This window comes from Mustela nigripes, chromosome 1 (genome assembly GCF_022355385.1).
Source record: "Mustela nigripes isolate SB6536 chromosome 1, MUSNIG.SB6536, whole genome shotgun sequence".
NCBI classification, from domain to species: Eukaryota; Metazoa; Chordata; class Mammalia; order Carnivora; family Mustelidae; genus Mustela; species Mustela nigripes.
This window is the reverse complement of record NC_081557.1, coordinates 101,918,415-101,939,030: the sequence shown is the minus strand read 5'-3', so window position 1 is coordinate 101,939,030 and position 20,616 is coordinate 101,918,415. Positions and strand designations below refer to the sequence as shown.

The window sequence follows — 20,616 nt, the reverse complement described above, 5'->3', positions numbered from 1 at the left end:
TGATCTGCATTTCTGACCTTGACTCTGATACCTCTGTTTGAAGTGTAGGAAGGGGATTACAAAGCAATAGTAAAACGTGCTGTAGTGAGAGTGCGCTTCCTATGTCCCTCATTCACCCCCCAGTACTTGTGACTTCCCTAAGCATGCCTCTACTGCCTCCTTCAGGGTTTCTTTTTCTCTTGCCTAAGTAAAAAAAGGAAAAAAACACAACTTTTAAATCTATTCCAGCAAAATGAGCGAAGAACTAACTTTATGTGTTTTTCTAAGTCACTTGATGATTCTTAGAATTAATAACATGTAAAGGCAATGTGTTTCATAAAATAGGGCAGATGTTCTAATGTGGTTTATGCTAGTTGAGATGGCAATCTCCAGAGCTCGGTCGACCTGATTATATACAGAAATGACGTCTGTAGTCAGTTGTAGAAAACAGGCAGTTTTCACGTGCAGAAAAATCTTGAGTACCTGAAGACTCTTTCTGAATATTAATTACCAGGGGCCTCCCATGCATCCTAAGAGAAAAGTAAATGTACATTTAATAATATTAGGCAGACTTTATCAAGGGTCTGCATGTTTCTGGAAAGAAAAATGTGAATTGTGAACTGGGCAGTGACCTACCTATTGGTCAGGTGTATCATATAAACCAAATGTTGCTGCTTACACACACACACACGCACACACACACGGATAGCGGTGTGAAACTAAACTGTTTTTACATGGCCTATTAGATGGTCTTAGAAAGACAATATCTTAGAATAATTTTGTAGAAAACTTTATTCCAAATGGTTTTCTCAACATGAAGCTTTTTTTCCTTATCCATTCCTTTATTTTGCTTTTTGTTTTCTCCTGTGCTGTGGAACTGTCTTTGGATATGGCTAAAAACCCTGTTAAATAACCCTCTCATGAAATGACTTCGGTTTTATCCAAGGAATGGTCTAAACCAACTGATAAAATTATTGGGATGCCAGTTCATTAAAACATCTCAGATGAATGTTTCAGGCTAAAATAAAGTGGAATATAAAAATAATTTTCTCCAAAATACAAAATTTGAGTCATCCAGCTTAAATCACTAGAAGACAAATTTAGTTTGTTGTAAATGCAAAATAAATTAAAACAACTTTCTCCCAACGACATTTTTTTTAAATAGGTCTCTCTTCAGTGAATATTCATTCATTCTTGCATTTCGGTCTGGTCCTTTTGGTGATTAAACCAACCACCTGATACTGCTCACTTTGGCAAGTATATGCATTATTTTAGGCCACCAGTGTGGCACTTAGGAAGGTGGGAACGGCTGATTATTTAATTAGCATTTCATAAGTGGCGGAACAGTTAGTACTCTCAAAGTGCATGGTTTACTTGCGGGAAGTGTTTATTCTCCAAGTGGATCAGACTGTCACAACACTGGAGAATGAACATTGTTTACATAAAATTTGATAAACACATTTTAAGAAAAGAAACACTTCCACAGGCTGATGGCTGGTGAAATATGTCACCCTTTTTACTACTCGACAGCCATTTCACTTGCAAATCAGTTTTCAAGTGCTATTCATTAATACGGGGCTGTCATGTTTTCTAACTCATACAGCATTAAGGCATCAGCAGACTCAGTTTTTATCAGCTAGCATAGCCCTAACTCTCCATATAGAAGCCACTCCCTCACTTTAACAGAAATTTCATGAAATGGGAAGTCCTCTTGAAGGGCAGAATGGCTCATTTAAAAACTGTAACCTGAAGGCAAGTAAGAAGCCACATACCTGGCAGGCAGAAGCCCGTGACACATTTTTAACCCTTTCAGACATTCATTAGAATCTGCTCCCTTATTCCCTGATAGAGATAGCCAAGGAGGCGACCAAATCTTGAGTCTGCAAAGTTCCGATCCCATGCAGCCCAGCTTCCTGGGGTTTAGTTCCTTAATTTCAGCAGTGGAATGGCCATGCCGGCCCAGTTTCTAAATAGCATCCAAACCCTTCAAGAATCAACACCAAACTCAAATATAAGACCTTTTCCCTGAGAGCTGCTACTCCCTTTCTCTTGACCATCCTGTGACTTCTAGCGCAGGAAACCGAACCCAGCACGCCAATCCTAGATTCTGAGACCAGTGAAATCAAACGAATGAAACTAAACTCCCAAACAATAAAGGGAACCAAAATTCAGCTGGACTCTTTGTGGTCAGAAGTCCGTTCACAAAAATGAATGAATGGCTGCTTTTTTGGTTCGGAATGCTGTTCCATGTTTCCTTCTGGGAATGCATTTTCATCTCGGTGTCTTCAGTTGTTGACATTCTTAGAGGCAGAGGAGCTCAAGGCACAGTTCTTCCTGTTTACTGCTCTTTTGCAAAAGAAAGAAAAATCCATGTCATTGGTTGATTACAGCGTCATTTATTGGAATAAAAGAGCTCTGAGATTGAGCAGCACCAAGTAACCCCGTGTTTCACACGCTTTGAAATTAGTCCCCATTGCCTTCGGTTTGGACGGATGGGGCTGCAGGACCGCAAAATGAGAGGTTTATTTAGCGCCTGGGAGAAGCTTCTAAAAGAGCTTAAGTCCTCATTCCTTCTAACATCTTAACAGCTGTGCAGTTTCTTACAAAATATGTTTTATCGTTTCAAGAAATGCTGTTAACCTCGCAGTTTTAAAACTGAATGAACAAGGCCTCTTGGACAAATTGAAAAACAAATGGTGGTACGACAAAGGAGAATGTGGCAGCGGGGGAGGTGACTCCAAGGTCAGCCTCAATGTCACCAAAAGCGGGTAAACAGTATGTATAGTAATAGGTGCATCTGCTGGGAGACGCAGCTTGGACACCCCCCCACTCCCACCCCTAGAATTGCCAGTCCAGTCCCTTCGAAACCCAAGTATGCAATTACTGTCAAAGCAAAAATATTCGCAGCCGTTACCCATTTGGGGGACACACCAACAGACCTCATTACAAAAGTGCCTGCACCTCTCTGGCTTCACAGAGCTCTTGGTCAGACCCTCTAGTCCTGCAAAGCCCCTTGTAGAAAGCAGGAAGCGATCCCAGCCTTCGAAAGGGCGATTCAGTGACGGGAGACGGGCAGACACCGAGGGGAAGTCTGTCTCCTTTGGCTTGTGTGTGCTGAGACCCCTACACAGTGTTTGTGAGTAACAGCAGTGACTTGACACCTGCCAAGAATACCTTCCAGAAAGCCATGTCTCCACCCAGAACGCTCACACTTCCTTACGTAGCAAGTTAAATCAGAGATGGTCATGTGAACTAGAATTTTTTGCCTTCGTAACTGGATCAAATCACAAAATGATCAACTCCAAAAACAAGACCCTTTCAAGCCCGTCTCCAATCAAAAACACCGGCCACATATTCACTTAAGGAATATTAACTCTTTTTATATTTTGGCGCCCTAACTTGCCTACAGTGTTCTGACAGTTTCCATAAAAACATAAGTAAATACATATTTATATGCAGAGAAAATTATATAAATTTACACTCATAATCTACTATTTTCCATGCAAGTTAAAAATAGAAGAAAACATGCTCTGATAGCACCAAAGAAAAGCAAAAATTTTCTAGTCCATTAGAAAAATTTTGCTCACAAATATTTACTTTTATCACCAGTGTAAGAGAAGTACAACAGTGCTTACTATTCCACAAAAATGATTAACAAAGTCCTATTTTAGTGTCCATTAAAACGTCTTTTCAGATAAAAATAAGCAGAGCAGAAACGTACACACAATGGAAAAGTCTGTGTAAGAAAAGTCACTTCCATTTATTTAACTCAGGGGCTAGACAGCTCAGTCAGCTTTTAATCAGTTTGTATCCCATCGATTGTTTGGTACCAAACGGACACTAAATATTTGTTGTCAAAAAATATATGTAAATCTAACCTTGTAGCGCTCAAAAGTCGATCTATTGTCCCCATAGGTATGCAGTAACTTACTTCACCAAATATGAGCTACAAAATGATACATTCTAAAACGTTACTTCAGATCTTAAATGTTATAAGAATCAACATAAAATAGTCCCCCCAGATGATATCATAATATGTCCTGTGTCCCCTCAGAAGTTCTGTTTTCATACTAAAAACCATTCCTTGTAGGTTGTTGACTGATGTACTATCACCGAACGAATAGGTGATCACATCTAAGTGTTCATAATGCCCGACTCTGAATTTGTGATAAAAGGCAGCATTTTAAATGCCCTCACCTAACTTAGGAGGCACTTGCTGTTTCATTTTTGTTTTGTACCTTCTACAGGTGACTAGTTTTCTTTTTTCAAGTTCTCCCACCCCTCCCTTGGGGCTTGATCTTCCTCAGAGGAGGTGAGACCAGGAGGAGAAGGGCTCAGTTGGAGAACAAAGATTGTTTTTGAGCTTTTGCTGAGTATGAAGCCAAGGCAGGAGAAATATTAAATGACACCAATTCCGTGTAGGGAGAATAAGCTCACTCAGAGGCCCCGGCCCAAGCATGCGGAAATCTGGCGTCGTCTGACGCTCAAATACAGACTCTGGTTGGGAGAAAACTCAGCTTTCTAGTAGTGATGCATCTCACAGAGGGGGAAAATCATGGAAAGCCCGACCCCCCACCCCCGCCATGAATGGGTTCCTTTGAGGAGGAAAGGACCTGCCTGCCATTGTCCAGCCTTCTGTTCAGCAGCAAATTATTAAGTTTCTGCTTTCAGTAGGCCATGCACCATATTGGTGGGGAAAAGAGAATTCTCTTTCTCTCAAGGAGCTCATGATTTAGTAGATCTGAAAACTGAACTAGAGTCACTGTGGGAGCGTCTAGTCACAACCTGTAGCTACAGAATAATTCGTATCCCTCTCACCGAGAGTTTTTCCCTGAGCGCGAAGTTCTGACCCAGCTGCCCGCAGCCAAGGCTTCATGCTGAAATATAAACATTTAAGGAAAGAAGTAAGAAAAAGGGTCCTGCATCTTAAAAAATAATAAAGTCGAAAGGCAGGATTTGGGGTATCCAAATCCATTTTTTTTTAATTTACTTAATGATATTAGTGCAATGTGGTCTTTTCTATGATCAGAAGAAATTTATACTTACTCTTGTGAATAAAGTAATAGAAGTTTACCATTGGCAGTAAACCAGTTTAAAAATATCATTGCAATATCTAAAACTCATTTTCCTCTCTGATGAATCTGATACGGTTTAGTCAGAGCATAGACTGTACACAGAATTTTATGTCAGTTTTTGATGTGAGTTACTTACTCCTGGTTCTAGCTGGAAATTTTGGCAAGGCCTGTAATCATTAATGATCTATAAAATTGCTGATTTTTTTGTTTTATACCTTATTTTCCTTTATGCATATAAAAACAGGCACACTCCGGAATGTGGACATTTGTATAAAAATTACTTCGTAAATGTGATTCTCGAATCATGTCTTCTTTAGGAATTGTATTAGATCACATGATACCCGATTCCAGTTTAGCACTTGGAAGACTGTAGCCCATTCCTGACTTTAAAGTATGTCCTAAGTGGCCTTCTCCCCTTTACCACAGCTATAGACACCAAGGCAAGAATGAAGGGATCATTACCAAAAGTATGAGTTCATAAGCAGGGAAAAAATGTGGCAAACAAAAGCCAGTGATCTCTCAGGAACACATTCCTTGCTCAGTGCCCAATACTCCGCCAGTTGACCCTTGAGTTTGGTTCCCGATGAATATCTTAAACTCAAAATTCGAATCTACTCACAGCCCCTAAAACCAGCTCTCGTGGTGGAGAGCAGAAGGAACAAAGAGGCAAGGGGAGAAGTGAAGGAGAAGGGGAAGGTAGGCTTTTGAGGACGTCCCTTCCAGAAGAAATGGAAAGAAACTCTGCTTTCTTTCTCTTCCCTTTGCAGCATTCAGCATGAAGTCCTCCTCCTGGAGCACCCTAGTCGAGAAGTGCAGTGTAGGCTCATAGAATACACCTGTGCACGTATTAGAAAGGCTTTTGGTAGGGACCTCAGCACTCTTAAGAGTATCAGTTAAAGGAAAAACTTGCTCTGGGTTCAAAATAATTTAAATACAGCAGCCCTGCAGAGCACCTACTCTGAGTCAAATACTTGGTAACTGCTGTCCCACAAGGACAATGAATGAGACGAGGCTTTTATTCCCAAGTAGTTCACAACTCATCAAGCGACCCAGGGTGGGCTTTTGTAATCACTTCAGGAATGGCAGTCATGGTGTATAGATAGTAAAGCCCACATTGGGACCAGACTCACCAAACTCCCCAGTTTACCAAAATCTTCATCCTACTCAACCCCAAACTCGGCATTTAGTAGAAAGTGTTAAATAGTGCTCATACTAGATTTTGTTCCAAAACACGATGCCATTTTCTAGCAATGCGGCAAATGCATATTACTTCTTAAATGGAACGAGTCTTATTAAGATGTTATAAAATAGATATAAAAATTAAATCATAATGAGAAAAGAGTTAAAAAGATAAACTTAACACCTTAGAAACTTTTTTCCAGAATGAACAGTTCAACAACAACAGAACAACAGAAAAAGTTTTGGCAGTTAACCAGAAACTCCCATTTCTTGACTCTTCCATTGTGAATGTTTTTAATTGCACAAGCTATCAAGTCAGACTATTACAAACCCTGATTCAGCAGCTACTTCCTTGCTGTGTGGCTAGATGATTTAATCTCTCCATGCCTTTGTTTCCTCATTTGTAAAATGCAGGTTATCATAGTATCCAAACATATAAAATGCTTCCAACACGTGCTGGAACCTAGTTAGGGCTCCATCAGTGTCAGCTGGCATCATCACCGTCATCATTACTGTATTGCCTACTTGTGCAGTTAAGTTAGATTTATGGGATTAATCCCCTAGCAAATCAATGCACGTCGTGTCTCTCCTAGTGCACTCAGTATTTCCTAGAAAAATGAGGTGTTGGGAGACAGAGCCAGACAAAATGATTGGGGCAGCCTTAGAAATGTCAAGAGAAATTCAACGAATCTCTCTCCGAATGTTTGTAAAAGCGAAGAGAAGCAGAAACCAGCCAACCATGGAAACAGAACAGGGATGTCAGGGGTTACCACTCCCCATCCATCCTCTTGGACTTTTACTTTATGCAACAGAGGTGTTCACATGGGAATGAAAACCGAGGGAGTTCGTAGATTCCTTGGGACACTGAGACGGTGATGACTGGCCTTTTCCTCCTTGAGACTCCCTATATAATATCGAGTACCAAAAGACTCAAATATGGTTGAAAAGTGAGGTTTTGTAGGACTAGTTTGTTCATAAAAACCTCGGTTCCCCTGAGCCTGTCATGGATCTGGTGGGAAGCATCCGTGGAGTACATTCTAGTCCCTCCCCTTTGTACGCACGGCATGTTAATGTGATGGACTCAAGATAGTGATATTGTTTAGGTGAAATACCACAGTCCAGAACTAGAGTGTCTGCATGGGCTGCTACTTTCACGATTCCCGTCTCTGTCTTCTGAGGACCTTCCTGGACCTTTGTCAGTACCACATGCACCCTCCTTCTCTTCCAACCCGTGTAGACCTGCTTTTGCGGCATACAGTAAAATGCTGCCAGCTGAGTCACAGTGTAGGGGAGAGCCCAAACCAGTGTGAGCCAGGTTCTCTGCACACCTGTCCATTTGCAGCCACTGCCATTCATTTCGAAAGGGGTGGGGGCACACTGAGCTTGCAAATCTTGCATGACTCCCACCGTCTTGCTGGGAACCTTGTAAACGCTCCAGCAGCATTCTCCAGGCCAATAGTTTTGGGTTCACAGTAATTGCATACGTTTTATTTACCCCTCCTCCCTAGCAGTATGCACCTGTTACCTAAAGTGATGGAGCAGGCCCCAGCCACCGGCCTGGTTCTCCACCTGGGCCTCCGCACGAGACACAGCGCCTCCTGTGGCCTCTGCTCCGTCACTTTGCCATGCGATTCTAATGTAGTTTGACTTGAATAACATAAAATAACATATATAATGTTATTTATGTTATTTTCCACGTGAAGAACTCCTGTAAACCTTGCCGTTTTGAAACTCAGTGAGGCAGGCGTCTTAGACAAGCTGAAAAACAAGTGGTGGTACGATAAAGGTGAATGTGGACCCAAGGACTCTGGAAGCAAGGTCAGTCGTCGCCCTCCGGGGCGCCCCCTTGTGTTCACAGAGCCGTAGCCGCGAGCGCTTGTCACAGGGCACGACCCACTCACCCGCCCCGCGTGGCCCATGCTGTCTCGGAAGACTGCAGCCCGCTCCCCCCTGCTCAGGCCTGGGTGCAAGCCCAGATTAACTGCAGGAGCACCTACAGGGACCAAAGTCCTTCTAGGATCCTCGGGCTCACCTTCCATGCGAGTAGCGCTTCTGGGTTTCGTGTGTTTCGGAGGCGAGAGCCACGAAACCTGTTGTTTGAGGACCCGGTGGGGTCTCCAGACAGGAAGTGGGGGACTGTCCGGTAGCCGTCCAGAGACGGAGGTTAACGTTCACCCTATGGCACTGGGAGGTTGTCTGCCGTCACTGTGTGGCCGAGCGTTCCTCTTTAGTTGAAGAGGCCCCCTTACAGCTTTGAGCTGACGGATGTGCAGTGGACCTTCCGGTGGGGCTCAACAGAGATGCTCTTACTAGATCAGCGTTTGCAAATGATATCCTCAAGGTCAGATCTCTGCTTCGTGTATCCTTGTTAGTCAACGCGGAGATCTAGAGACCTGATTCACTGAGTATGAGTTAACAGTGGTGCAGTTACGTTGCCATTCCAGTGTATCAGTGAATCCAGTTACCTGAGCAAAATAACAGACTGTAACCAGTGCCCAAAAGCCCTAGTTGAGGATTCTCGAAATCTTTAGCTTTTTTAAAAGAAGAAAAATATTCGTTATTCTAAGATGCGAAACAAGTAAATGGCTTAAATAGGAGAGCCTCCATTCAGTTAAGAAAGAGACCAAGTAATGTCACTGGATGCCTTTTCGGGGTTTATCCCTACGTTTTAATCAGCTTTTTCCCTGTCTTTGAACCAGAGTGGAATGAGACAAGCTTGGCCAAATAATGAAACACTTATCTCAAATCCCTGTGTCAAGCCAGAGAAGCATAAATATTTAATGAGAGATTATTTTAAAAATGAAATGACCCTAAATTTTGGCCCAATTGGGTAATGTCATGGCTAATTGGACCATCTACATAGTCGTCTTTTGAATTAAATACTCTCCTAATAAAACTATTTAAGTCTCTGAATCACAGTTTGTACAAAACCTACAGCCGAGAAGATGACAGCCACGGGTCATCCTACAAGGAGTCTAACCCAAAATACTTTCTCAAATCACGTTATATAACATACGTATTTCTAATCTATGAAAAAAATTCTTAAGTCCTGTTAAAATTTTAGTATCTTCTAATCTTATGTTTGAGTATTTTCAAAATTCTTATGAGGTAATATGTAATCTAAAGCTCTGGAGAATAATATGTCTGAACTATTAACTGATCAAGTATTTTTAAGTGGAAAGAGAATCTTACTTTTTAATCAATAAAAATAGTCCTAAATTTGTCCATACAAAAGTAATTTATGTCTCAGTTAACCATGGTAATGTGTATATTTTTAAGTTACCTAACTGTGGTGCATACATAGTTATTCCTAAATAGTGTGTAATATGTAAAAATGACTTTCTAGTCATGACTTTCTAGAAGCTTTCCCATATACCTGTGACTGAACAAACAAATAAGTACCCTAGCACATTGTTTACATATATTTGGTAAAGCAACAGTGAAGAAAATGTGAAACTGTTAGCTAAAAAATAAAAACAAACAAAAAACTTAGTTCCTTAATTAGGAAATGTGAAGTGAAATTTATACAAGAAAAATTTCAGACATTGCAAGTGTAAATAATGGCAGGAAACTCAAAAGACATCACTTCCCATGTAACTGGGTTTTAAATATGCCATTTTCAAACTTAATAATAAGCCCACTTCTGCCACCCTGTGTAAATATATAAATGCTTTTATATGGCTAGGCATAGTGGCTTTCACTGCATATTTAATAATGATAAAACATTACAAATTTTATTGAATGTAATTACACACAGTTTTATTGGTAATCATCATAATTTCACTTCTCCTGAGAGCTGTAAGCTTTCTGCTTAAATCCATAAACCTCCATCAGTGATTTATACGTGTAAATAATTTCAGGTTGCATTAGGCATTTGCTTTAATTAGCTGTTTGGATTTCGTGTGTTCTTTTGCCTTCCGGGTATGACATTTCCACAGCTAACTGAACTGTCTTTATCTCCCCCAGGACAAGACGAGCGCCTTGAGCCTCAGCAACGTAGCAGGCGTCTTCTACATTCTGGTTGGCGGCTTGGGCTTGGCTATGCTGGTGGCTTTGATAGAGTTCTGTTACAAGTCCAGGGCAGAGGCGAAGAGAATGAAGGTGGCAAAGAGTGCACAGACTTTTAACCCAACTTCCTCGCAGAATACCCAGAATTTAGCAACCTATAGAGAAGGTTACAACGTATATGGAACCGAAAGTATTAAAATTTAGGGGTAGGACTTAGGGCTTACTCCAGTGAGTGGGTGATGCATCCCGTCATTGCAGTGTTGTGACCTGTCTGTCCAGTGGTGGCATTGCTTGCTTCTGATTACAGCTTGGATATTTTGGAAAAACGTCAGTGCAAAGTGGTTCGGTTTTCTTTGGCTGCGGATGCACTGTTCAAAACTTTATGTTACCAATAGATATCTGCATTGAAAGGGGCAGAAAGACAAAAACAAACCTCCAGGATTGCTCTGCAGAATGATCTGAACAGCATATCCTACCCGAAATTTGGGAGAAAATGGAAATCAGTTCTGGGTTTCTGTACTGGGCTAATTCTACTTGGAACAATCCAATTTTAGGAGAATTGCTCACAAAGTCAGCATAAACCCATTTCAAGGGATCAAAGCTTTGACAGTTGCCTGTTTTGATAGTATTATTTGATACGATTATGTATTTGCATAATCCTAACAATATGATTATGATTATGTATACAACTCCAAGCACCTAGTAAGGGCTCAGAAAATTTTAGCTCCTATTCTGTTTCACATTAACCATCATTCTGTATTTTTTAAGAGCAAAACCCTGCTGTTTGCTCATCTGAAAGTACCTTGAGCCAGACCTTTAGATGAGAGTGACTGTCAGAGTCTTGACCCCAGTTCATATTTATTAGATGGGTTTCAGCTCTCACCTTCACAGTATCACTAAGGTGGATGTGCATTTTAGGCAAGAGGCACGTTCTCCATCAAAACTGTCAGCAATGTATGTGTTCTTTAGGAGGATACAGGAAAAGATAAAAATTGCAGTGAATTGTTTTGACCTCTTTTTTTTCTCATTTCAATTTTTTTTAATTTCATTTCATTTTTTTTTCAGTGTTCCATAATTCATTGATTATGCAGCACACCCAGTGCTCCATGCAATCCGTGCCCTCCTTAGTACCCACCACCAGGCTCACCCAACCCCCCACCACTCCCCTCCAAAACCCTCATTTTGTCTCTCAGAGTCCACAATCTCTCATGGTTCGTCTCCTCCTCTGATTTCCCCCAACTCACTTTTCCTTTCCTTCTCCCAATGTCCTCCATGCTATTCTTTATGCTCCACAAGTAAGTGAAACTGTATGATAATTGACTCTCTCTGCTTGACTTATAAGTAGACCAGAGCCTCACTTACTCACATCCTCTCACTGTGTCACAATAAAACAGTGTAAATATTCAGTGAAATGTAGGAAATGGAAATAATTTTTTAAGAATCTAAGTGTACACTACTTTTTTCCTCAAATGATAGAAAGGAGTTTTAAATAAGACCTGAAAGCATTTGTTATTGCTCTTCCTAAAATCAGGACTCTAAGACCCATTTTCTAAAATTACATATAATAGTCGACTGACTAGGCTGCTCACTCTGATTTCAACGGTAAGTGAGCCTTTGAACCCGCAAGAGACATGCAGTGCTTGACGTAGCCGAGAGTCAGAAACACAATATAATTTTCATAAGCTGTACATCTGAGGTTATTCCAGGTAAATACCCCTGTTTTTGATATTTATTGTTACAAAAGCTATTGAAACACTTTGTTAATATCTTAAAGAACAAAAGCCGTTCCCTTTTACCAAGATCTAGCTCTTGAGCATTTTTCCATAATCTAGAAATCAGTGGATGACTGTAACTATACATAGATAAGCCCCACATGGTTCTTTCCCAGTTTTATGTAAAGGAATCCAGAACAAGACCCTCTGTTCACTCAGATCAGAATGTTTTGAGCCTGTCTCCTGATAGCAAAACAACAATCAAGGAAACTAGTGGAGGAGAGATTATCCCAAACTGAGAAAAACAACTCGTGACAAGTTTTAAGAGTCAATTATTTGGATTTTATTCTGGAATGAATTTTAAGAAAAGGCTTTTCTGGTTTAGTTTGGGTTTGTTTTGTTTTTTGTTTTTTTTTCTGGTTTTTGGGGGGTTGTTTTTATTTTTTGGGTTTTTGTTTTTTGTTTTTGTTTTATTTTTTACATTTTGATTTTTCTTTGGCAAAGCAAAAGCATTCCAACCATCAGCAAGGTCCAAGGATAAGGTTGCAAAGAAAAGAAAATTAGGAAATTCTAGAAACAAACACTCATGGATGCCAGTTAATTGACAAAACCTGGGAAATTGCTAAAGAGACTTAAATTCCCAAGTTATGTACATACAGTTTCATGTAATAATGTTTTTGGAGTCAGAACCTGGCATTACAATGTATCACAAATTGCCCCTACAGTTAGGGTTAAATTTCTAAGACAGTAAATTTCAAATAAAAACAAAGCATTCCTACCCATGACTTTTGAAAAAAACTTAATGGCATTCAGGGTGAATGAAATGATTTGCACCTAAGAAGACTGTTGGCCACAATTAACAAAATTTTTGATAATCTAAATAATATTGTCCTTAAATCCCAAAAACATATCCTGAAACCTTCAGTATAGATAATATTTACTCTAAAAGTGATTATCCCTCACAGGAGCACTTACAACTGAGGTCATAGCCTTTTTTTTTTTTTTTTTTAAGATTTTATTTATTTATTTGACAGGCAGAGATCACAAGTAGGCAGAGAGGCAGGCAGAGGCAGAGAGAGAAGCAGGCTCCCCCCTGAGAAAGGAGCCCGATGCGGGACTGGATCCCAGGGCCCTGGGATCAAGACCTGAGCCGAAGACAGCCGCTTAATCGTCCCAAGGTCGTAGCCTTTAACCTCAATAATCTAAACAGACCCCAGACCATGTGTAAATTTATAAGAATGTTTTTTAGTCTGAGCAGCCTCAGTGGGTTCACAGTAAGCTGAATAGAAATGACATTTTCTGGAAGAAACAGGAGATATAAGTATAAGAAATAATAAGAATGAAGAATGCTAAGATTAAAGGGAAAATAGCTGTCAAAGATTTATTAACTATTCTATTCAGTTGCATTCTTCTACAGAAAAGGAAAAATTTCTTAAGAGCATATGCTTCCTGTTTGGGGTGTTTTCCTTTCTTTGCAAAGGCAATCAAGAAAAGAAAGGAAACGAAAATAAATTTTATGGCAAGAGCCTTCTAAAAAAAAATCCCTTCCAAAAATTATAATGCTTTTATTAATTGCATTTCTTCAAAAAAAAAATGAAAACAAAACTAAACCAGTAAATTCTAAAAAAATATTTATCTATTTTACTTAATGTTAAATATTGAAAATGAATCTGAGGTAACAAATTCAGACTTTGGTCTTGGTTCATTTTAATTTAGTGATGTGTAGTTTCTGTAGAGATTGTATCCTGACTTCTGAACTTTTTAGACTACTTGCTAAAGAAGAACTATGATAATGGCCTTGGTTTTTATCTCAGGTCATTAACTAGCAGTCTGATTTTATCAGGGTATCTGATCTCTAAACCTTTACATTTGCCCTCATCACTAATTTCATTATTTAATATACAGCTATTTTAATACTGAAGTTCCAGAGCAGAACTAATACAGGAATGGAATTCCTAAAGAATTAAGTAGACTTAAATTCACCACAGGGAATTAAGATATAACTTAGAGAAATAAATGATCTGTGCCATAACAAACTTAGGCAATATCTTGTTTGCCTGCTTTTACTCTTGAGTTAACATTAAAATTCAGTTATTACAAAAAATGTAAAGGCAATGAACAAGGAGTAATTAGATTTACATAATAACACTGCCTGTTTCTCTTCTGTGTAATATTGTTACCTGCTACTAACTTAACATGACAGAGAACAGGAGTTTAATGAGGATTTTGGAGACCAGACCCCATACCCTCTCAGTCTGAGAAGTCCCCCAGCAGTGAGTTGGTGAGGAAACATCCTCCCTTTCAGTGCTTCCCTTTGAAAGGCTTAGAGCTTCTGCAAGTATCAGTCAGCTTCCAGGGTAGGCATTGGAAGGACTTGATGTCACTGACTGTGCTGTTCTGGGTCATGTCTATACCTGGTGTGGGTGAATGAAAGTGTTTGTGGATAGATCTGTGTTCCGAAGACGGGAAGATCTGCCATGAATAGTCTATAGTTTGTTTTGACAACACATCCCAGTTTTGAGGATAATGCCCCCACCATAAAGACATATTCTAGCAAGAGTCAGAGGCTCAGTTAAAAATGTTGTCTAATGTAGAAGAGATTTTTAAGCCAGACCACAAGTGCTAGGGTGTAGAGGACCCCAAGGGGAAGGCTTTGTCGCACCCAGATTGGCGAAACAAAACCTAGTTTGACGATTTCAAAATTAGTTCCGGAACAGGTAGGACTGCAAACCCTGGACCCAATTCATTGTTCGCTGTAGTTGAGCTTTCCTCTCCTGTAATGCACAGTTTTCACATGACCAAAAGAATATTGGGAAAAAATGCAGATGTCTAATTATTGATATCTTTGTGTTTGCTGTGTCGCCTTTTGTCAAAGAAACAGAAACATTGTAACAGTCTACACTCTCTCTGTTTCCTTTCCATGCCCCAGCTGACCTTTTCTGAAGCCATAAGAAACAAAGCCAGATTATCCATCACTGGGAGCGTAGGTGAGAACGGCCGTGTTTTGACGCCCGACTGCCCCAAGGCTGTACACACGGGAACTACAATTAGACAAAGTTCAGGATTGGCTGTCATTTCATCGGACCTACCATAAAAACCAAAAACATAATTGAGTGCCTTAATCAAACTGTGTTGGTGACCGACGGGAGCGCAGCCCGGGGCGTGCCGAGCAGGTGCCCTGGACCCGGCCTCTGGCCTCCGCGTCCTGATGCTCCCACTTCCGCAGCAGCAACGCGTGCATGAGCTCAGCTCGGAAACCCAAACTCAGATTTTATATCAGGAAAACTCACAATTTAGGTTTTTTCGGGGAGCGGGAGGGGGGGAGCTGGGATGGGCATATTAACAGCAACAAATCTCACTCGAGTGGACTTAAAAACTAATCAGACTTGCGAGTTAGCGCATCCAACTGTGAAGTTCTTGCTCCAAAAGGCCTGTCTTCACCGCAAGGGATAAACTAGCTAGAGAAGTCAGTGAACACGCTAACGTGTGTCTCCAGAACACCCACGTGGTCCGTGGACGACTCTCCAGCCGAGAAAACGCATCACGCACCTGTGGTCTGAAAGTAATCCACACTCATGTAAATCCTGTGAAAAAATTTAAAGGAAGTATTTACACTTACTTTGGAGAAAACAAATACTGAAACATGCTTGCTTTTTAACTGATGTAAATCCAGTAGAGGACAACACAATCCTTTTTTCTAACCATCTTAGGGAACAGTACATTGCAATAATTGATATAAATGCCATCACTGTAATAAACTTTAGAGACCTTTTTTTAATATAAAAGCTGTTGGTCATCTCCTTGTTGCCGTAACCTCCACTCTGTCACATGAGTCAGTGTCCACAGATCGCGTTTGTCTCACTACCGGAAACACAAACACGAAGACAATGTTACCGTGAAATCATCAGTCCACGATGTAGAGTCAGAAGACTACGGGTCACTCATGGTATCGATCTTATTTATAATCTCATTCTGTGTACAAAATTGTGGTTTTTGTACCCACCAAAAAGAATAAAACAATGAACCTTCTTACACTATCTACAGAGCTTAAAGTTTGTTTCCTATCGTGAATAAAAATTATTTGAGAAATCATTAAGACTATGTAGGAGGGATTGTAGAAGTCAAGTGTGGGCCATATCGGAACATGTAGCTAGCTCTTATTATTTCCATATAATAAGATTACCCTCTTTTACGGATGTTTGCCTTGTGATCAGGTGAAATTGTCACAGATGGCGTGTCTGAATTGGGGAACGATCCATTGTCGTTAACAGCAACATACCTTGTAATCGTGTGTTGGAATTTTACTTGACTGTATTTGCTGCGTAAAATAATGTCTCTTGGGCTTCTCCCCCCATTCCTCTTGTTCTGTTTAAATTGCTTGAAGGCACGGATAGTAGCTCGTGGTAGACAAAAAAAAAAAAAAAAAAAAGAAGAAGAAGAAGAATTTGTCCTTGTTTTTTCAACTGGAAATGGTGAAGAAAATTATACCGATGTTTGTTTCCCAAACCCACCTTATGTTTATGTATGGATAAAATGAACATGGTTCAAAGGAAGGTTTGGATCATCTGAAATAATAAATGAGTACTAGAGTACAGCTAACCATCACCCTACGTAGCGATCTTGTCAGAAAGCACAAGTTAGGATGATTTTGGAAGTGTGGCCTTGAAGGACGAGTTCCATTTCCCCAGGTGGAGAAGGCATGGAGAGCCTTAGGGGTCCAACGCGGTGCGTGTCCATAGATTGTCAAAGGCATGCGTGCCCCTGGATGGGCGGCCGCGAGCACAGGCTGCAACATCACACAAGATAAAGTTGGAGAAGGTGAAGGACCAACCACCTTGCTTCTACTTTGGAGATATCCGCCTCCTTACCCCGCGATCTCGCAGGAAGAAACACCACGAAAAGCGCAGGTTTGATGATACATTCACATGCACGGTCCCCTCAGGAAAGTCCCAGGCTCTGAAGTAGAGCAGATGAGTCCCTCTATGACCTGGTCCCCACTCCTCTCTCCCGGGCGTCTCTCCCCTGACCCAGCCATCCCCACCCGCTCACCTCCAAAGCAGCACACAGGACACTGCATTCACTCTTTCCCAGGGCGGTCTCTTTTCCCTGACTAACTTGGACTCATCCTTCAGTACCAAATCGAATTGCACCTGCCCTAGGAAGGTTTCCATGATGACCCACCACCCGCTGCCTCCGAGACCAAGTTAGGTGCCCTTCTCATGTTCTCTCCCCATCACAGCACTTGCCACTCCCGCATTGTACTTGCCTGTGTACTTGTCTGTATACTGTCTAGACTGTAAGCTCCTTGAGGGCAGGGACTGTGTCTGTCTCGTTCACAGTTGTATCCCCAGCACCCAGCACAGTGCCTGGCATATTGTAGGTGCTTAATAAATATTTGTCGAATGAATTAATGAATTGAATCGAATTAATTTAATTGAGTGGAAGAAGAAAGTATCTTTCCTCATTAACAGTCCCTAGCATGGATGTTAAGTAAACAGGTCAAAACAAGGGATGGGGGTGCTGGGGTGGCTCAGTGGGTTGAGCATCCGACTCTTGATTTCAGCCCAGGTCATGATGTCAGGCTTGTGAGATGGAGCCCCACACTGGGCTCCGTGCTGGGCATGGAGAAGGCTTGGTACGTTTCCTCCCTCTCTCTCTACACCCCCGCCCCAACTCAAAAAAGTTGAAGGGTGGTTGATTTTATGATGTTGTCCATCTCACTGTAGTACTGTGGCTAAGAATCAAAACAACATGGCCTGTCTAAATTCTGATCAGAGGAGACATTATTCCATGTAATTGTACCTACCGAATTTGCTTAGCTAAAGAAATTGTCTTGAGGTAATTAAATAACCCAAACCAGGATTCTGGCTGGGTTTTTACCTATTATTCTAAAGAGCACTTTCATTTAAGTCTTGGAGTGGATAAGTGAAGCAACATTAAAAAAGTTGTATTTCTCATAGTTTAATTTCTTTTTGTTTTGTGTTGTTTTCTTTCTATATTAGTAATAGTATCATATAGTGAAATTTCTCTATTTCTCATGGAATAATTCTGCCAAAACCAAAATCAGTACAATGGGACACCCTCTCCAGGCTACAATCTGAAGAAATGCTTTAAAGCTAGGTAATGTGATTTTAAAATATTTATGTTTAAATTAAGAACATTTAATTTAAATGTTCCATAAAGAACTAAATTATCAAGCAAGCAAGACTACCATCGAGTGCATAATTTCCTGAATCTGGTAAAACCACTTCTGAAGCTCTATCAAGCTGGTTAAATGTACACAATGACCGCATTTGGAAGCTATAAAGAACCCTCAAGGGAACCACTTTGTTACACTCAAGTCGATAGCTACCTATTAAAAATGCCAGCCCTACCCTTCCCAGCGCTAGCTTCGGGCTTGCTTTGGGCGGCTCCCTGGTCCCACCACCGGCTGACCGTCAACTCATTCATCCAGTCCCCCAGGGCAAAGCACATGGTAGGTATAAAATACACATTTTTCAAGGCATTAACACAACTTCAGCTATTATGTCAGTGTGCACGAGCAAACCATGCTCTACTAATTTTCCCAGAGAACAGAATATCCCAACTTGCAACACTGATGAAGTCCAACTAGAAATAAGCATTAAGGGGCACCTGGGTGGCTCAGTGGGTTGGGCCGCTGCCTTCGGCTCAGGTCATGATCTCAGGGTCCTGGGGTCGAGTCCCGCATCGGGCTCTCTGCTCAGCGGGGAGCCTGCTTCCCCTCTCTCTTCCCCTCTCTCTCTCTGTCTGCCTCTCCATCTACTTGTGATTTCTCTCTATCAAATAAATAAAATCTTTAAAAAAAAATAGAAATAAGCATTAAATGAAAGTGATGTTGGGGGAGTTTCTGAAAAGACAGATTGGGATTGTGTGGATTCTTTTGTCTTCTTAGTTTGAGGCTGCATGAAAAGTGTGCCTTCCCAAGCATGTTCATAAACAGCTTTTCATTTCAGGTGGTGTGGCAGGCTACCGTGCTTAGCAGTTGTCAGACCAGACACCCGTGTGGTAGATGGAAGGCATATTGAGTTCCTGAACAGCTAGTACCGGTGGTCTTGTCGAAAGGGGACTGTGCTGCTTTAAGAAATGATGTCGATCAATTAGAGCAAAAGACGAAATTTGGAAACTATACCTCAAAAATAACAGAGAACTAAATTGTTTCCCATGAAATAGAATAACCTGTTGATTGATCATACTTTGATTTTACTGTCCTTGGAGGAAACGGCAGGTGCTCAGGGGAGTGAGGGAAAATAAAAGCTAAGGCAAAGGAGACATAAAGAAAACAGAAAGTTGGCAAAAGGCCAGAAGTACAGCCCTGGGTGGCCCAAAGAACCAAGGAGAACAGGGCTGTTTGACAAATGGTTTTCCTCTGTTAGGTGTGTAATGAATGCCTGATAAATTCCTCTTCCCACGACCTGCTTACAAAGTTTCTTATGAGCTGCAGGCTGGTACTTGTGGTCAGATTAAAGGGAGTCAAGGAAAAAATTCTAAATCCCATAATTGGGTTGATGCTAGGCCAGAAATAACCCTAATAACATGTCTCCTTCCCACAGAAATGGGCAGAAATCTAGATTGGGACTTGTCCTTCCACTTGGCAAAGAGGGAAGTCTTGTTCAAATGTTTTCCGGATCTGGAGAAGATGGTAGGTGTGAGAGGACCTCTATGATACACACATACATAAATATTTTATTTATTAATATTATAAATTATTACTATATATTATTACATACAATTAAATTCCTATATAAATATATACTTATAAATATTGTGAATATTAAATTATATAACATTTATTTGTATTATATTTATATCACATTACATAGTATATATATTTTATTAACTTGATATTAAATATAAGAGTGAATTTATATATTTATCAATAATTTATTGACAAGTAAATTTATATAATGACTATATTGATATTAAATATATATTATTTATATTATAACTATGTATTATTGTTATATAATTATAAATATTAAAATATAAACATAAATAAAATTTATAAATATTAAATTATAATGCCTCAATCATGGCTCCCTTGAGGGGGTGACTTAGGATATTTGGAATCCTGGAATCCTGAACACAATGGGAGCCTGCTCAAACAGATTATTATGACTTTCTTCTCCATGTCTTTTCATTGGATCAACACTTCTAAAGTTCCTAAACATCTAGCAGCAGCTGAAAACTTTCTAGAGACTCATTGCTCAAGCAGAATAGGTCTGTAGTCATGGCAATCAGAGTTTCAACATATGATTGAATGAACTGATTGGCTAAATGAATAAAGGGCTGAGTGGAGACCCTCGGAAAAAGTTGTCAGGAGACAACTGTTTCTCCTGTTTCAGGAGAAAGTGAGTTTTCCAGCATAAACATGAATGCCCTCAACATTTGGTAACAAAGAAGAGATTTGGAATGACTTAGGCCATAGCTGGCTTCTCCTAAAGAATGACCTCATCCTGGGCGCCTGGGTGGCTCAGTGGATTAAGCCACTGCCTTCGGCTCGGGTCATGATCTCGGGGCCTGGGATCGAGTCCTGCATCGGGCTCTCTGCTCAGCGGGGGGCCTACTTCCGTCTATCTCCCTCTCTGCCTGCCTCTCTGTCTGCTTGTGATCTCTCTCTGTCAAACAAATAAAATCTTTAAAAA

At 40.6% G+C, this 20,616-nt stretch overlaps 1 protein-coding gene across 9 annotated transcripts in view; it reads left to right on the top strand.

The window, feature by feature from the left end:
- GRIA4 (glutamate ionotropic receptor AMPA type subunit 4) overlaps nt 1-17,760 on the top strand; it is a 386,735-nt gene extending 368,975 nt beyond the window's left edge. For 4 of the 9 annotated variants that reach the window (XM_059418430.1, XM_059418411.1, XM_059418393.1 and 1 more), the window contains exons 15-17: nt 7,937-8,051; nt 10,200-10,334; nt 14,883-17,759. In XM_059418430.1, coding sequence (XP_059274413.1) covers nt 7,937-8,051; nt 10,200-10,334; nt 14,883-15,047 — 415 coding nt within the window. In that variant the 3' untranslated portion in view covers nt 15,048-17,759. Of the gene's footprint in view, nt 1-2,606; nt 2,722-7,936; nt 8,052-10,199; nt 10,448-14,882 lie in introns of those variants that run through there. The other 5 variants (XM_059418401.1, XM_059418440.1, XM_059418441.1 and 2 more) reach the window with 5 other exon arrangements.
- The last annotated feature ends 2,856 nt before the right edge of the window (nt 17,761-20,616 follow it).